Genomic DNA, 18,016 nt, shown 5'->3' on the forward strand with positions numbered 1-18,016 from the left:
AAACTACCGGGAGCATATGAGCTCAATACTTCCATTACCCAGTTTAACTTCCTTGTCTATTTATCATCATTTCCGTTTACAGAAAAAGCAGTAAACAGATCCTTCATCCTCAAAAAAAAAAAAAAAAATCACCATAGCACACAAATGGCACAAAAAGGACTTGCATCTGTTGTGCAGTTTGGAAGTTATAAACAGAGATAGTATTTAAACACCTTACACAACCCTAAGTGTTCTACCAACACCACACTGCAAGGATTGAATGCAAAATGTGAGTTTATGTGACAGATTCAAAACCATCTCTGAAGAACAGTTATGGATATAAGCAGGTTTCTTCTGAGCATAGTGCCCAGCAGGGTGGAACAATTTGGTCTTTCCAATATTTGTATCAAATTTGTGAACTTGTGGAGGAAAAAATATCAAACCACAGGATCACCAGAGAAAAGAAGCTTGAGAGCATTAAGCAGAAGTGAATTGTGCTAATCTGCTCCACAGGCAAAAAAATTCTACAGACATGTATTTTTTGCATTTAATTCTTTAGAGTGTCTTAAGCATCTCACCTGGGAACAACAGACATAAAAAAAAAAAAAATTGAAAGCAACTTCATGATACAGAAATAAGGGAGCTTTCTCTATGCAAAATCATTCTGTAAGTATAGAATTGGACAGATGTCCTTTTCCCAAGGGATCTCCTATGAAAAGTCAAAAGTGGTGTGCACAGCCCATCAAGTATCAAAATGAGTTGTAACTATGAGGAATCTTGTGGGATAGTTTTTTTTAGTGTTGTGTGGTGCACAACTTTCCTAAATATTACCATAAAAATAATGAGAAATCATCTCTGCTCAACACTGGAAACTACTGGAAACTACTATGATTTGAAGGGAGGGACTTTTAATCAGAGATGTTCCACCGAGGAAGGACAAAATTAATATTCAATTAAACATGTTGGCACATTTAACTAATGAATATTGATAAACCTGCATTTTTAAATTTTTCATATAAGCACATATAGCAGTTCTAGGGAGGAATGAATCGACAACACTATGTTTAAAAAGAAAACAATGAACTAAACCACAACACCAAGAAAAAGTGGGAGGGAAAGAGATGCATATGAAATAAGCTCAAATTAGGTTCTTCAGCTAGTTTAATTTAGATCTACAGATAACACACAAATATATATGAATGAAAACAGGACAAAGCCCAAATATAAATCTTTTCATGCTCAAAGTTATACAATGAAGGACAGGTGAGCATCTCTGGTTTCAAGTTCAACACAGAGCACTTGATTCACATTGGCTGCATTTCTTATGGGACCTATTTTTGAAGGCATGCTGATTTTACAAACCAGCTGATGTCATGTGTCTCTCATTATCACTGAAAGCAAGTGCCAAAGTCATATATTTTGTGCCAGTCCTTGTGCTGACAAAGCAGGGTGATGACACACTGGGTCAGGCCTTATTGCTATTCTACTAAGTTCTCCCCTTCCTATTTAAGGGTCCAGTAAAACAGGACTCTTCATACTATAAGACTGCTCCTCTCTTGTAGCTTCTGGGAACAGGAGTTATCACTGAAAAACATTAGATTCACACCATTAAGAGGTAGAGAAAGATATACTACAAGGTGGGTCTTTCAGATCTCATACTCCCCTTGTGTGGGTGCTCACATCGGCTGAGAGTTGATACCCTCCAGGTTTTTATGTGTATCCCAAGATGACTCACCCTTTCACCATCCAGAAGCAGGTGTACTCTGAAGTTCATTGATTCATTAAGAACGATCTCTTCATTTCTGTACAAAATCTGAAATATTCTGCTGTAAACGTTGTTTTCATGAACACAGGCTGAGCAAAGGCTGGAATCATCTGCATAAAAAAACCCAGAAAAAACCCTGGTGTAATTTCTGCAAGGAGATTATTTTTTTTTCTCCTACATTTTTGCCTTAGGATTATCTAGCCCATTTGTATTAGCACTTATAATTAAACACATTCTCAATAATTAATGGTAGTAGAACAGATTGTTATGGTGGGTTGCAGGTTCTAAAACATGGTGCTTAAAGAAACTAAACATTAAATTGTAGGCAAGCTGGATTTCAAAATGAGAATAGCTAACTCTTTGACAGCATTTACCCTGTTACTTTATTTCTAAAAAGGTCCAAAGCATCAAACATCTTCTATGGACATTTGCTACCTAACACTGTGAGGGGACTGTAGGTGTTCACCTGTGAAATTTCATCTTTTATTTGCAACGAGCATCTTTGAAAACAGAGTTGTCTTGTCATCTCTGGCATTTCCAGAAGTTACTACCTGGGAGGGAGGACACTAGCCAATAGGATACCTCAAATATAGAACCTGAAAATGCAGAGCCATCTTAAATTAAAATACTGAAAGAAAAAGCCATTTTTTCCAGATGCCAAAAGTCACGTGTAATCCTTCAGGCCTTAACCCATGTGAGAGCTGTCAATTTGGCCCACACAACTAGAATTAATCTGAGGAACTCAAGAACCAAACCCTAAGCTTCTCCACATGGAATTCAGACAGTCAATAATTTCATCTGTGTGCAAATGAACTTCACATAAACTCAGGCAGGATTTGTCCTTCCTGTTAGTTTAGGTACTCCAACGTACGTATTTTGTTTTGGTTACAATAGAGAGTATGAAATTAGAGACATCCTTCACCTGACAAAATATAAGTGCATGCTTTAGAGTGCAGGAAATTTTTACTTGAACTCCACTGCTTATGGAGTAATTCTTCTTTCACTAACAGGAAAACACTCTGACTTGCTTTGCTGTGCAAACCAACATTGGAGGTATATAACATTTACTACATTATATTCTTTCCAGAAGAGCCTGAGATGACTGTGTGACTATTTAACAAACAACTCGACGTGAGAGATAAATACTTTCAAGCTGTGTCTTGGCTATTAGTCAAAATCCCCTGCTAATTCTACTTCCATAAGCCCTGAGCAACAACTCCTTGCAAACTTTACTCAGAGCTGGTTTTGTCTCTTTCCAGCATTCAGTGATGCAGGAACCTGAGCTTTTGAAATATCATCCTTTAGCAAATGCTGATTTGAAACTCAAAAAGGTGTGCTTAAAAAAGCTGTATCAGTATCTGTCCTTCAAGCAGAGACAGATCAGTGATCATCATCAGGAGGCCAACAAGCACATGCTTTTTACAAAGAAGAGTTTTTAAAAAAAATACTTCGAGGAATTCGGGCTTTCACAGAATTGTTTGGAGTCCAAGAGCAGTAGTAAGACAAAAGTCCACTCAGAAAGACTTAGGGGCTGCTTGTTTCTCAAGAGTTTCAAATCAGGACAAGTCTATTCTGCTGTGCTAAAGCTTCTACAATGTTTTTCAATGCACGAATCATACACAATTTGCAGTCAGAAGTCAGTGAGTCAAGACTGGCAGAAGACTAAAGATTTCCCAAGCTGAAGTTTGGTTAATGTGAAAAACAAGAGAGAGGGAGAGAGAGAAAGAACATTAAAAACCAACCAACCAAACAAACAAACAAAAAAGAGCACCAGAAGCCACAGTAGAGAAGTGAACGGAGTTTTGTCATTGCAATGATCATTTTCGTGGCGCCAGTCTGCTGCTGGAACTGGAGTAATGCTGACAAAGAAGTACCTTCTCAAGAAAAGAAATATCATATATATAGGGCAGGGGGAAGAACTGATTAAATAACCAATAAGACAAATAAGACTTGAGCTAATTAATTAGTAGGACCACAGTACTCTCCTCCAGACTACATAAATTGGTTTTCTTATTGCTGACTTTTACCAAGCATACCTAGGAACAGCCTAAGTGTTTCACTCTGCTATTACCTTCCCATCACATAGCCTGTATAATAGTTCTGCATAGGTCCAGGCAACGTAGATAAATACACATTTATTCTTTGTGCCACACCACTTAGGCTAGAATGTTTCAGCCTGATTAGCTCTTCTAAAGCATGCAGTCATATTTATTTTAATTTAAAGCTCATCATATTAGAGACACTGCAAATAATCACATTAGAGGTATAATGCATTCTCATTCCTAGCTGGCAGACAAAGGAAGCTTTATGTTATTTGATTTGGGTATTGATATACTGATACTCTTCTAGTATGGAAAGTTTAATGCAATTTTCTTTTGAAACACATTCTTGCTCAGACCACTCCTAGTGTGTAATTGCTTTAGGAGCTAGATTTGCAAGGTGACATGAAGAGTCATTGAAGTCAAAGCCAAAGACATGCTGTAATGCTTAGTGTTGTCTCAAATCGGCATGTGACTGATATAGAACCAAATAAATATGCTAATTTTTAAGCAGAGAGATCCACCTGTGCAGACATCTTGCAGAAAACTACATCAGATGAGTCCCTGGTCATCTCCTAAACTCAACACATCCCCACCTATTTCAATGGCCACAGCCTGCTTTCCTTGTCTCTTAAAGTACCTGGCAGGAGCTTTCTCAGAGGAGCACTTGGCAGCATCAAGGTGGTTTACCAATGCTGACAGCAATGCAGGTATCCTGCCTCTCAAAGCAAAGGGGAATGACAACATCTTCACAGATGTTGCCCTTCATACAGTAGCACTCACCGTTGAATTCTGTGCTTTAAGGTTCAGGCAGGGACCAGGCTGTGCAACAGTACTGGAATTCTCTCACTAACAAGTGGTATCTTCGCTAAAGTGACTATTCCTTAAGTCACTCAATGAACACACCATCATCTCAGTAAGTTTTACAAACTTTCTCTTGTTTCTGGGATCCCTTCCGACACTCATCTGTCTAAACACACAGACCTATCTGTTAATGGACAATGGTGCTAAGGCTGGCAATCTCCATGACTGACATTGTTCAGAAAAGGTTGTTGGCAAATGACCCTCGGTGTTCACACCAAGCACCTCTGTTTTTTGGCACAAAGCTCAGAATGCTGTGAGAATGCATCTTGAAGCTATAGGCTTTCCTCAATCTCATTCTAACAGAACCTCGGTTAGAAAAACAGCTCTGAGTTATGCCTGCACTGCTCAACAGCCACATGCAGTCCAAGGAAGACACAGTATATAGAAAGTGCTAGGAGCTCTCACTCTCACTGCCTGGTGAGAGCTGGAGCTAAGACTATATTAACCTGCATTTAGCTCTTTTTTCCCACAATTTCAAAGACTTGGTCTTTGGTGAATTTAACAGGGAAAGTCTAATTTTGTGGTAATGGGCTTTTGCTCAGTAAATTTCTTTGTTAGGAGATCTGCGACCCTTGCAGGCTTCCTTAAGCTAGAAGAAATCCTATTTTCCTGATTCCTTTTCTGAAGTGGCTGTTCCATTTACTGCTTATCTTCTTTGAGGTCTTTGAATTATCTGGAAAAAGAAAGCTCTCAAGACAGTAACAACCATTGCAAGAATGAACAGGACAGTTGTGGTTCACAACCACTCATTTAAGAGAGGAAGAAATGCCTTTTGGTGCATCTCTTTCTTTCTATCCACAGGAACTATACTGCCATCCCACCACCACTCCTGGAAATCCCCTTACTTTATTCAGTAATGGCATTTTTAAAAAAGGAAGAGAAAAAGGCTCTTTGCAGTTGTGCATGTTTTCATATACATAGCATAGGCTACCTGTGCTCACCCAGCATTTTATCACATCTTATTTTCTTGCAGTCCACATACCCAATTTACAAACTATCCGTAATCTGCCTAATCTAGCTCCAGTCTATTCCACCTGGTCTTCCTACCTGGAAGATTTTATAGATAGATATTTATAAATGTTGTTGCAACATATCATACAGAAAGTGTTCATTCCTTTAAAGAATCAGAAAGAGGTTTTGCTATTTAAATCCTGGAGGACCCTGAAAATATCTGTCCAGATAATCTTACAAGGAAGAATTGATGGACAGGCGACCTGTAAACAGATTTGTTATTTATCTTCAGACTAATTTAGTAAGAATAGAAACGATATTGCTCTGTTGACCACTGCAAGAAGGAAGACCCTGGGGGGCTGGTAGTATGTCTGGTAGATGAGCAAAAAGCCCTGAAGAATAACATAACATAACATAACATAACATAACATAACATAACATAACATAACATAACATAACATAACATAACATAACATAACATAGAATAGAATAGAATAGAATAGAATAGAATAGAATAGAATAGAATAGAATAGAATAGAATAGAATAGAATAGAATAGAATAGAATAGAATAGAATAGAATAGAATAGAATAGAATAGAATAGAATAGAATAGAATAGGGTAGGGTAGAATAGAATAGGCTTGGTATAATGTCTCAGAGCATATAATGAGAGCTGGGAAAGGAAAGACATAAACAATGGATGAGAAAATCTAGTTTAACATCTGCAAGAAAAAGCACTGGAACCTGAGGACACCACTAGAAACCACAGTTCCCTACAGAAACATGTGGCATCTAGTCAAATTCACTTAACTATAGCTTTGCTGTCTGTAGTAAATATAATTTGACAAAGATGATAATGAAATCAGCTTTAGTTGACTAATGAGCTACTCCATTTGTGTTTTGAAGGTGTTTTGAAGAGCTTGCCTTTCTATTCCAAAAACCTACTGCTACATCAACTGAAAATATCAGTTGGCCAGACTGGGAGCATCCCTCGGCTGGTGCAAAGCTGTGACAGGGATCAAGTTTTCCTGATTTTCAAATGTGTTGGTTTTTTTGTTTGTTTTTTTTTTTTTTTTTTAACCCCTGAAAATGGTTTGAGAAGTTTCACAGTTCTTCTGTGTCAATAAATTTTCCACAGAGCAATCAAACAATAAACTCACCTTGGCAGAATCACTTGACAATGACGTGAGTATCTCAACCTCTGATATCTGTCAAGGACAGATTTTGAAATGGCAGTGTCTTGGTGTAGCTGAGACTTAATGATGAATGATTTCCCCAGAAACACCACAGTCATATGAACCCTAGCTGTTTGCAAAGCAATGGGATTGGCCAGTTTTTATGTCCTTTATAATCTGTTTGACATTTAACTGATTAGTGTCCTTTAGTCTCTACAGCAATTTCTTTTCCATAATTACAGTGTCAGGAAAAAATCCAAATGGAAAACAGATCTAACTTCAGATGACTTTATGACTATAGCACTGGAAACAACCTATTTATTTATTTGCTGTCAACTTCTTGAATCTCTCTTGCTGTCTGGAAAAAAAAAAAAGGCAGTATTATTATGCTGCTCTTCAGATAAATGCAAACCCAGGGTTCTGATGTTTTGCTTTTATGAAAGATATACTTTTCCATAACTCAGAGAAATCAAGATGCTGCAGCTGTAAGCAAAGCTTTACTGTAAGAATTTCTTAATGAACAGCACTGCACACCTAAATGTTTGTATTTCTGATTAATTGGAAGACATAAGAAGCATTTCACAGTCTCCATACTTGGGTTCCCACAGAAGAGAATTTCAGAGACATGTGATACCTTTAAACGTAGATGGGTTCATTCTCCCAGGTCACTCGTGCACAGATGGGTGAAGGGCATTACAATGCACTCACTTGAGAAGGAGCTGTGAACGTTTTGAAACCTTCCTACCCACAAACCTTATGTTGCTACCCACACAGACATGTTGTGTCAGAGGTTCATGTGGTCTTTCCTAATCTGCTTCAGTGGAAGGTCAACTGTTGGTAAAGCATAGCAGAAGGCAGTTTAAACTGAGCTAGATGTCCTTGCCCTGAAGTGAATGGGAAGCAACCACATAATCTATTAACATAGGCGAAAAAGAACAACAATAATACATGTGTACAAAAAAGATTACCTTTAAAACCTCAGTGTGGACTAGCTGTAGCCCACTTTACTGTAACCTGAGTGATCTCTACCACACATGTCATTCTTGTTGATACTGCCATAAACATAACTCAAATCTGTCTAGTGGATATTTACCTCCTTCAGCCATCCAGATACATACTTTGGGGTGTTCTGTCTCTTCAGCATCTGAAATTCCCACTGGCCTCACAAGGAGAGCTGGTTCATGTTCAGTGTTGCCAGAAAATACACATGGATTTTCTAATTTCTCAGTTTCCTTGTCATCTAATTTATTCTACTGTTGCCAAAATATGCAAACACAGTCCATACTAATATAGCTATATTTTTAGAGAAAATTAAGATATATGTATTCCTTGAATGAACAGTATGCCATCCTGCTAAAACCTAAGCACTTCACTGCAAAATATAACCAAAGAGACCAGAAAATCTTGTACAAATATCCCTGTTTATCTAACTTGCTTTTTTTCCCCTTTACCATCTGTTGGAGCCATATGCCTTCTTAAATAAGAGCTAATTATAGGTCTCCACTGCAACTAATCAAATAGTGGTAACTATTTGGTACAAGCTTCAGCTACAAATTTCATTTCTCTTTGTAAAACTTCCCCCCAAACCAGGCACTGAGATGGTTACCTTTCTCTGGTTTTCTGGACTTGGGTACACAATAGTTACAGCTGATACACACGTTTGTGTTAGCTTATGGGAGAAATTCGTAACAGGCTGGAGAAATAATAGGAGCCAAAGTACAGTTCCTGCCAAGTACATTATGAGGGGTGACTTTGGGACAAAAAGTGACTGTGTCTAATAAATATCCACTGACATGTCCTGTAGCAGAGCTCTTAGCATTTTAAATTTTCCTTCACTTCCCCTGTGCAGTTGTACTGGGTGAAAGAGAGAAAAGAAACAATCCTGTCACAAATGGATTCTAGCACTGAAGAATTAGAGCAAAGAAGGATCCAATACTAAAATTAAGTTTTGGAAGAGAGATACCCACTCATTTAGAGAACAATACATCTCCTAATGAGGTAAAAGAAAAGACAAAATTTCACTTCTATATCCAATGGACATTTGTATAAATGTCAATTTACACTATTCAGGCAAACGTTTTATAACTGCCTCCAGTGTCAATGTCATTCTGCATTGCTGTGTAATCTGAAAGGACTGGAGGATAAAAATTAATCCAGTTCTAAATATGGCAAATGAAAAGTTGAAGTGCCTTTAAAACACCCCAAGCACTAAATAGCTCTTTCAGCATCACAAGACTGTGGCAATTTCAGACTGTCATACTGACCTTCCAGCAAATTTGGAATGGTTTCAACAGAAATTGGGATTAAAAAAAAAAAGAAGAAAGACGGAAAGAACATGATTTCAGTTAATTCATTCCAGCCACCAAACAGGTAGTTATTTCTCATTATAACTGCCACAACCTCTTTGTGTGAATGAGTGGCGCACATAGAAGAAAGAACACTTCCAGGATTTCATTTCAGATAGTCTTTTCCTCCCCTACCAACAGGAAGATTTCCTTTCAATTTTCTGTAACACTACAAATGTTTATAAACATCCAGATATGTAAGAGTTGAAATGCATATAAAAAATGTGAACATGCATACTTTACAGACCCTTCAAGCATGGATATAACATTAGGACCCACCTGTTACTCTCTCAGTGCTGCACAGCGTATGTGACATCATCTCATCAACACAACAATAGACTCAGAGAAGTCCTGAGCTAAAATCACAGACTTTACATCAAACTGGAAATTAAAGATTTCCCAGATGGTGCTGTAACGCTTTCGAGACCTTTGATCAATATTATGGATTGGAAACTAAATGCTCTCCTAATGTACTGTTGCAATGTCTGCTGTGCTCAAGAAGGTGATGGATGACAGTCGTATATTTCCCAAACTTTCCTCTTCAGCATTATGGCCAGCACTTTACTCAGAGGGTAAAGTACAGTAAATTAAATATCTAAAACATTTTGTGACAGTCTATAAAAATTTCAACAATAAATCTATCAGATGTAAGAGGTAGTACCTAGATCCCTCTGCAAAATAAAAAGCTTGAGGATTCAGAGCAAAGGACCTCAAGCTTCCACTGGAAGAAGTCACCGTTGTTGGTTGGTGTTTCTGAAAAGCCAGGCAAGTTCTCTAGGTTATTTCAGGTTCTCAGTCTCTAGATCACAAAAGTAAACTAAAAAAAAAGTGCCATTTTTAGAGGGGGCAGGGGCATGGGTTGTGTTTGGTTTGGGTTTTTTTATTTTTTCTGTATAATACCAGTCTTTCATATCCTTTCTATGATCAGTCTTTAAAGTTATTTACAAGACATCTGATTTCTCAGCTGCAGCAGCTGCAGCTAAATTTCTTTCATTTCACAGGCTTCAGGGTCTTTTTGCAGTGTGATGTTCAATGTGGGTTTGTCACACGCACATTTGCAAGGTGAGCCTCCTCCTCACCTCAGGTTCTTACTCCGTGTTCAAGTGGATCTGATCAGATTCCTTGCTCATCACTAGATCCATCCATAAAATGATTGGGAAAACTCCCTGAGTTCCCAGGGTAAGATAATGAGCTAAAAATCAGATGTTCCTCTTCTGACCCCAATTCTTTCCAGAAACTACTACACAATCGTTGTTCTAGAGATATTTCACATGTACAACATTGGTTTCTCAAGGCAAAGAAATAAAAATCAGCCTCCAGAAAGGCAGTTTACATGATGGAGATTGACAGAATTAGAGCACAGGTAATTTATGTCAAGGTCTCATGTTTTCAGTACAAGTATTGTCACAACTCTTCAAGCAGGCAGGTGGCATTCAGATATGCAAGCCAAACTGTACAAAGAAAATTTTGTCTACTTATTAAGAAGACTAAAGGAATAAGAATTTCATTTAAATGCTAACACACTTACATTAAAAAACAGTTTCTGCTAAAAATAAAACCGATATTGAGTATCTTCAAAATAAGCAAACTGTATTGCTAATCTCTAATGGAAACTGGTTTCTTATGAGCTGTAAGCTTAACTGAAACAAACAAAAAAAGTCCTTCTGTATGTTTTGTATCTTTTAAACCATCCTTTGGGCAGATATCTTAAAACTTCCCATCCGAGACTCAAGATTACTCCTTTCCTAGGTCAGCCAGCTCCTGCCTGATTAGTGATTTAATTGCTAAACTGTCTGTGCAACTCATCACAACAATGGAATAGAACTATTTTTTTTCTAATTCATTTGCTTCTCCAATTAGATTCCATTAACCTCTGCCATTGCATTAGTTTTTTTTTTTTTTTTTGCTTTTTAATTATGAACATTATCTCAATTGAAATCCTGTAGCTTCATCTGGCTCACACATGCACATAAATCAGCAAGACACCAATCACACTTTGTCAATGCATGTCAGGCACAAACCATTTGGCTTTCTGTCTGGGATTTCATTAAACTGCATTAATGTTCTCTCGTGTCTGTGATGTGCCAAGAGTATCATTACCTGTTCTTTTTCTTTGGCCTGTTTTCTTTTAACTCTTCAGTCTGAGTTAAGGGTCATTCAAGAAAAGGATCTGTTATCACTTTCTAAACAGACTGTTTTTTTATTCAGCATAAACTTTGCATATACATCATGGTCCTGCAGTAAAGTCTTAAATGGACTGAGAAATATAAAACAAAGCATCCTGAATCTAATCCTACCTACATTCCTCAACAAAACCTGTCTAAAACTTTGAAACTGAAATGGACTAAATCGTATCTATCAAAAAAAAACCCTCATATACAGTCCCCTGTACTCAAAGGTTTAAATGCATTTACTTCTCCAAGACAAATAAAGATGCCACTATAGACAGTAAACTTGCAAAAATTACAGTAGATTTCTGAAGACAATACTGAAAACCAATGGCAAAGCTAGGAATGGACTCTCATCTAGTGTCATGAAAATCCTGTATTTACTACCAAACAAACATATAGACTACTGTTGCATTAGACTTCATGTGTTACAGGGGTCTGTGGTTACGCTAACACTATCTAGACAGCACTCAAGAGATCTGGATTCTCATACTACCACTGTCTTCTTAGACATTTGGCAAATCATAAGGCATTTCTGTGCTTCATATTCCCATATATTAACTTCTTTCATTTTGTCTCATTTAACCAGTATATGACTGTCATCTTGAGGTCTGAGTTTTATTACAATACTTACAATACTGCTCTCAGCTGTTTTATCTAACTTGGCAGAGAAATACTGCTGAACCTGGGCTGCATGGCTTCCACAGTAAAGAAATTATGCATAAATTTCCCTATATAGCTTTTGCCTAATGGCAATCATGCTCACAAGTTTTTATAAAGATTTAATAAAATCTTGACTCTTTTTCTTCATCCTCTAAACTTATCCATCAAGATTCCTAATAATTTTGAAAGCAACGAACTGAAGTGAAGTCCAAGAAGACAAACATACCTCCCTGATATAAGCTGACAATATTCAACATACAAGATTTGCAAGATATGAATTTAAGCCCATGGAGTTTTTTTCCTGGAGGTATTATAACTTGTGAAGTTTCCAGAATACAAGAAGTCAGACCTTTGTTACAGCTGCTTACAGCTCCCTTGCTAGCTATAAAACTCTTTCACAAAGAGTAATAAAATAGTATATATTCAAGTGACATAACTTTGGAAACATTCCATTTTTTCTGCTGCTGCATTGGAATTAGGAGAAGGAGAATGTAAGTGCATTGCTCTTCTGAATTTCAGTGGTAGGAAAGTCTGAGAGAACAAATATTGGAGATCCCAACTAGCAAGTAGTGTACTAGAGTAATTAGGAAAGTACTGATAAAGTTTGGAAGAAGATTCACAACTAGTATAAACCAAGTCCCTTTTCTTTTCAGTTGTTTTACACATGCTGGAAAACAGGGAGATGCTGTTTTCCATTACCCAGGGAATAGTGATTTAGGTTAAGATTGTTTTAGGTATATTGAGAAAATAATTACAGTGCACTTTGCATAAAGCTTTTCTGCATGTTCATGTCCTTGTAAGAATGGCTGTCCTTGAAAATGAGAGCTGTGGGAAATTGTGTAGTAGCCATGGATATGAATCATAGAGACCAGACTAAGAATTAGCTTGTTCATATTTAAAATTAATAGAAAGAATTTAAAGACTTTCTGGGAACTTTTCAAACAGGTAAAACGAATGCAAACATGGAGGGAAATTGGAGAGAGAGAGAAAGAGAGAGAAAATGAAAGAAGAAAGAAAGAGAAAGAAAAAAGAAAGAAAGAGGAAGGAAAGGAAAGAAAGAAAGAAAGAAAGAAAGAAAGAAAGAAAGAAAGAAAGAAAGAAAGAAAGAAGAAGAAAGAAAGAAGAAAGAAAGAAAGAAAGAAAGAAAGAAAGAAAGAAAGAAAGAAAGAAAGAAAGAAAGAAAGAAAGAAAAGAAAGAAAGAAAGAAAGAAAGAAAGAAAGAAAGAAAGAAAGAAGAAGAAAGAAAAGAAAGAAAGAAAGAAAGAAAGAAAGAAAGAAAGAAAGAAAGAGGGGGAGGGGAGGGGAGAGGAGGGGAGGGGAGGGGAGAGGAGGGGAGGGGAGGGGAGGGGAGGGGAGGGGAGGGGAGAGGAGAGGAGGGGAGGGGAGAGGAGAGGAGAGGAGAGGAGAGGAGAGGAGAGGAGAGGAGAGGAGAGGAGAGGAGAGGAGAGGAGAGGAGAGGAGAGGAGAGGAGAGGAGAGGAGAGGAGAGGAGAGGAGAGGAGAGGAGAGAGGAGAGGAGAGGAGAGGAGAGGAGAGGAGAGGAGAGGAGAGGAGAGGAGAGGAGAGGAGAGGAGAGGAGAGGAGAGGAGAGGAGAGGAGAGGAGAGGAGAGGAGAGGAGAGGAGAGGAGAGGAGAGGAGAGGAGAGGAGAGGAGAGGAGAGGAGAGGAGAGGAGAGGAGAGGAGAGGAGAGGAGAGGAGAGGAGAGGAGAGGAGAGGAGAGGAGAGGAGAGGAGAGGAGAGGAGAGGAGAGGAGAGGAGAGGAGAGGAGAGGAGAGGAGAGGAGAGGAGAGGAGAGGAGAGGAGAGGAGAGGAGAGGAGAGGAGAGGGAAAAGAAAAGAAAAGAAAAGAAAAGAAAAGAAAAGAAAAGAAAAGAAAAGAAAAGAAAAGAAAAGAAAAGAAAAGAAAAGAAAAGAAAAGAAAAGAAAAGAAAAGAAAAGAAAAGAAAAGAAAAGAAAAGAAAAGAAAAGAAAAGAAAAGAAAAGAAAAGAAAAGAAAAGAAAAGAAAAGAAAAGAAAAAGAAAAGAAAAGAAAAGAAAAGAAAAGAAAAGAAAAGAAAAGAAAAGAAAAAACAGATTTTCTTGTTTCAAAATGATTGCTATTATATAACAAACACCTTACTGCATCAGCTATGCAAACTTCCCTGGTTTCTGAGAAGAGAGATGTGGAGTAGTGTTTTAAGTATCTAGTTGCTCCCTTAGTGTTCCTTACTGTTTCTTGAGGGATCCTTTTGCAAACCATCAGTTCACTTTACTTTTTGCATCCCTATTGAGATATCTGAATATTCATATGTGTCTGGATGTTCATATGTCCACTGTTATCAAATTCAACAGTATTTGGTGTCACTGGGTTTGAGGCACATTTTATTGGAAACATTTCTTCCGATAATGCTTAAGTTTGTAGTATCCCTTGTTCCCTTTCTGTCTGAAAGGTTCAATTTAGACTTAGAATTTATGTTTTTTATAGAAGAGGTGCAGAAAACAGTTCATGAGTTCACAGCTAGAGACATTCAGAACTGCATAGTTTATCCACATAAAATGACGACAATTTCTATGTAGTAGTTAATATTTAACCCTTATAGACTTTCTGGACAGACATTTTAGAAACTACAACTGGTATTCAGTAGCTGCCTATCTCATTGCTTTTCTTGTGTTACTACATTGATTTTCTTCTGTGCACTGAAGTCAAGTACTTTCCTCTTGCACTGCCTACCACATGTCTACTTCATATTTTAAATCACACTTTTACCTGGACATCTAGCTTTGAGTAAGCAAATAGCATCAGAGACTTTTCAGATTGTCTGAAACTAGTAGATGCAACTCATTGAGGATAGCTTCTCAAGAATTTCCATCATATTGCCTCTCTACAAATTTATGAGCCAACCTTGTAACGATGGTCAGAGCTAGAGTAATTGTATCTTTGGAAGGCAACAGGAGAGTTAATGTGAAATCTCTTAACAAAATAAGCTTGAAACAGAAGACATGCACAGTCAGGTAGGTTTAAAGAATGTTTTGTGGAGTTTGTGTTCTTCCCTTATTTATTACAAAAAATAGAGTTGAAGAGGACAAGTTGCTCATAGACCTAAAGGCTTAATGAACAAGGAAAGGTTTAATCCTTTTTCCATTATTATATTCTGCATCACAACTCAGACTATGAAACATGTTTTAGCCTTTAAAGATCACACTCTATGAAACAGAAATACTTCTTCCCATACTTTCCCAAGTTTGCCTTCACTATCTTGTTTGACTGTATGAGTACAGTCACCAGGCTTTGCCTTCACCATTTTGTTTGCTGTATGAGTATAGTCATCAGGCTTTTGTTGGCAATCACCAGGCAAGTAACCTCACAGACACAGGCAAGCACAAAATTCAGTTCAATTCCCTTGTGTTTTTCTTAATTGGCTGGCTAATGTGAAATGTATCCCCTAAACCCATCCACATCCTGCAACTGAACACTGTGTCAGAGAACACTTTCTGTTCTGAAAAGCCTTGTTGCTAATGAGCTTCAGATTCCTTTCTTGCATAAGCCAATTTCCCATTCCACATAGCAATTATGCAAATGAAGGTGAACTTCAGGATAATTTTCATTGGTTCCTCTCAGCTCATGATTAAAATGATAAAAACACTGAATAACCTCCATTTCCATCTGAGGAAAAACTGGTACACACACACACACAAAAAGATTTTTAAACAGGGCATGCTAAAACAGCTCTTCCTCTTTGTCCCAAAAGGATAACAATAAATGGATGAAAACCCACCTCCAGATGATATTGTTCAAAGTGTTCACTTCATTGTGTGTGACCCAGTTTCCCATCATAGCTAACTCCTGCCAAAACCAGGCACTGTGCAATCTAAACAGTGAGCAACATTCTAGATTAAATCTATCTGATATGACACAAAAGCCTTCAACATGGTTTGAATAGTGTAGAAGCAATCTATCATGTGAATATTTTCATGGCCTTCATCACATCCTCACAGTGTGAATTCTTCATCTTCTTCATCCCTCACAATGCTGATTGTAGGTATTTTTTACATCCTCTTTGCAAGTGGAGAACTGAGACAGAACATGACTTGAGCCTGTGCCCTCAAGAAGATCTGAATCTAAGTGTCCTACCGAAAATTGGAGAGAAATCCTTTTGGACAGTGGGAAGTTGAGGAGAAATCTCACAGTTCAGTGACAGTGCAGATTCCCTGTTCTCTTCCTCTCTTCCTGAGATAGTAGAAACTTCTATTACTGGAAATCAAAAGACTACAATTTGAAGTTTAATTTGGTTTCATTAAGACCCAACTGAACAAAAACCCCCAGCCTTACTCTTATGATCCACAAACAAGAGAAATTAATTATAGAAGTCTAACACTCTGCTTTTTTCTTCCTGTGTGCAACATTAGTACAGAAGCACATGGTAATCCTTTGTAGTCTCTTCTAATATAAATTTTGAGACTCTGGGCTCTGGTGAGTGTATTTTTAATAAGATACTATTATGTCTAGTAACAGAGAGATCCTTATTGTGTTAATTATAGAAGAGATTTTTCATCTCTCACAAATACCTACTTTATTAGTGATTGAGTGGAGTTATCACACTACTCTTAAAAAGGAAGGAAATTAAATGATATTTCTGAGTAGGTCATATGGTGAAAACTCAAATCCTAGCTTTCACTTATTTCTAGGAACAGAGACTACTGACAAGGATCCCCAGATCCACATTATACCACTGCTACTATTCAGATACACCCACTAGCCTTGAATAACATTTTTAGCATGGAATCTCCCATGTAATTTTAGTCACAGTAAAAAGTAAATAACTAGTGGGGTTTTGTTTTTTGTGGGTTTTTTGGTTGGTTGGTTTGGTTTTTTTTGTTTGGGTTTTTTTTTAGTGATCGGTGAGGAGGAATCAAGACCTAATATGAGAAAATCATTGTAATCTAAAATCCATCAGATATATGGAATTAAGTTCTTTCAGTATTACTCATTGTGTTCAGATGGAAAGAGAGGAGGTTCAGGGAGTTTTGAATTAAAAATCCTCACTTTGTACTTTCCAGGCAGGATGAATAGTGTACAATATGCTGATGAAGAAGTGTTCCGCACAAGTACACTGCTCTCGGGAGGCAAGTTGATTCAGAGAAGGTGTTGTATTGGGTTGCAGAATGTACTAGGTCAAAACTAGGCTAAAGATTTTCAATGTGTTTTTGTGCTTCTAAACACAGTCATAGGCTCTTACTTACCTCACAAAAACTTGGCCTTGTAGCTGTGCTAACTCACAGTAATAAGGCATGCTAAGATGTGCAGATGAAAGTGCTACACAGAAGTGGCAAGACCTTGTAGCTGTTAATGAGCAAGTACCAAAAAAAAAAAAATTAATCAGTTTATCTGAGGTGATTAAAATGTATTAGTTCTTTTCCTCACATTTTCAATTGTTTTGCTCTGTTGCTTCTGAAGACATAAACATGCATCTTTTTCCATATACGTGACAGGCATTAAGCTTAAGTTGCCCAGAAAGTGACAGAACATTGCCCAGTAAGCAAGAAGATGTAATCTGCCTAGAAGCAGCCCTAAGGTGAAGGTGTTAAAGATCGTAATTCCACTAAGGTAGTATCTGGCACCAGATATATTATGGAATTCAGTCACTGTGCAGAAGGGATGTATCTAAGATGGTGGGGAAAGTGATTTTTGCTCTCTGAGGCTTCAATCTCCTTCCCTCTGGGTAGCCCTTAACTGCACATTCAGATGGTCTCTCTTTCACATTGGTGACAAATTGTGCATCTACAATTTCCCTTCATCTCCAAGTTTGATGGGCATAAAGGGTGGTGGAGGAAGTGAAGTACTGCAGTCTCCTGTGGTGGGGTGAGAGCCCAAGCTCCAAGGAAGCTCTGCATTCAGCTTTGAAATCAACATGTAGCTTATCTCCTGGACCTGGATCCAGAGGTGTCCATCGTGTGCAATGAGACACACCAGACACTAGGAGGAGTCTCCCATGCTGCCCTGCTGGAGTTATATCTGGCAGGTTAATGTGTAGAGGTGGGGAGAAATTTATTAATGAGCCTCCTAATTTTGGATGATCGTGATGCTGCAAT

The 18,016-nt window shown here is 37.8% G+C and overlaps 1 protein-coding gene across 1 annotated transcript in view; it reads right to left on the minus strand.

The window, feature by feature from the left end:
• Positions 1 to 18,016, minus strand: part of FAM135B (family with sequence similarity 135 member B) — a 114,817-nt gene that overhangs the window by 65,477 nt on the left and 31,324 nt on the right. The window contains exon 3 of the mRNA XM_054385361.1: positions 1,715 to 1,854. Coding sequence (XP_054241336.1) covers positions 1,715 to 1,854 — 140 coding nt within the window. The remainder of the gene's footprint in view (positions 1 to 1,714; positions 1,855 to 18,016) is intronic.

The sequence above is a fragment of the Indicator indicator genome, chromosome 12, assembly GCF_027791375.1.
Source record: "Indicator indicator isolate 239-I01 chromosome 12, UM_Iind_1.1, whole genome shotgun sequence".
NCBI lineage: Eukaryota > Metazoa > Chordata > Aves > Piciformes > Indicatoridae > Indicator > Indicator indicator.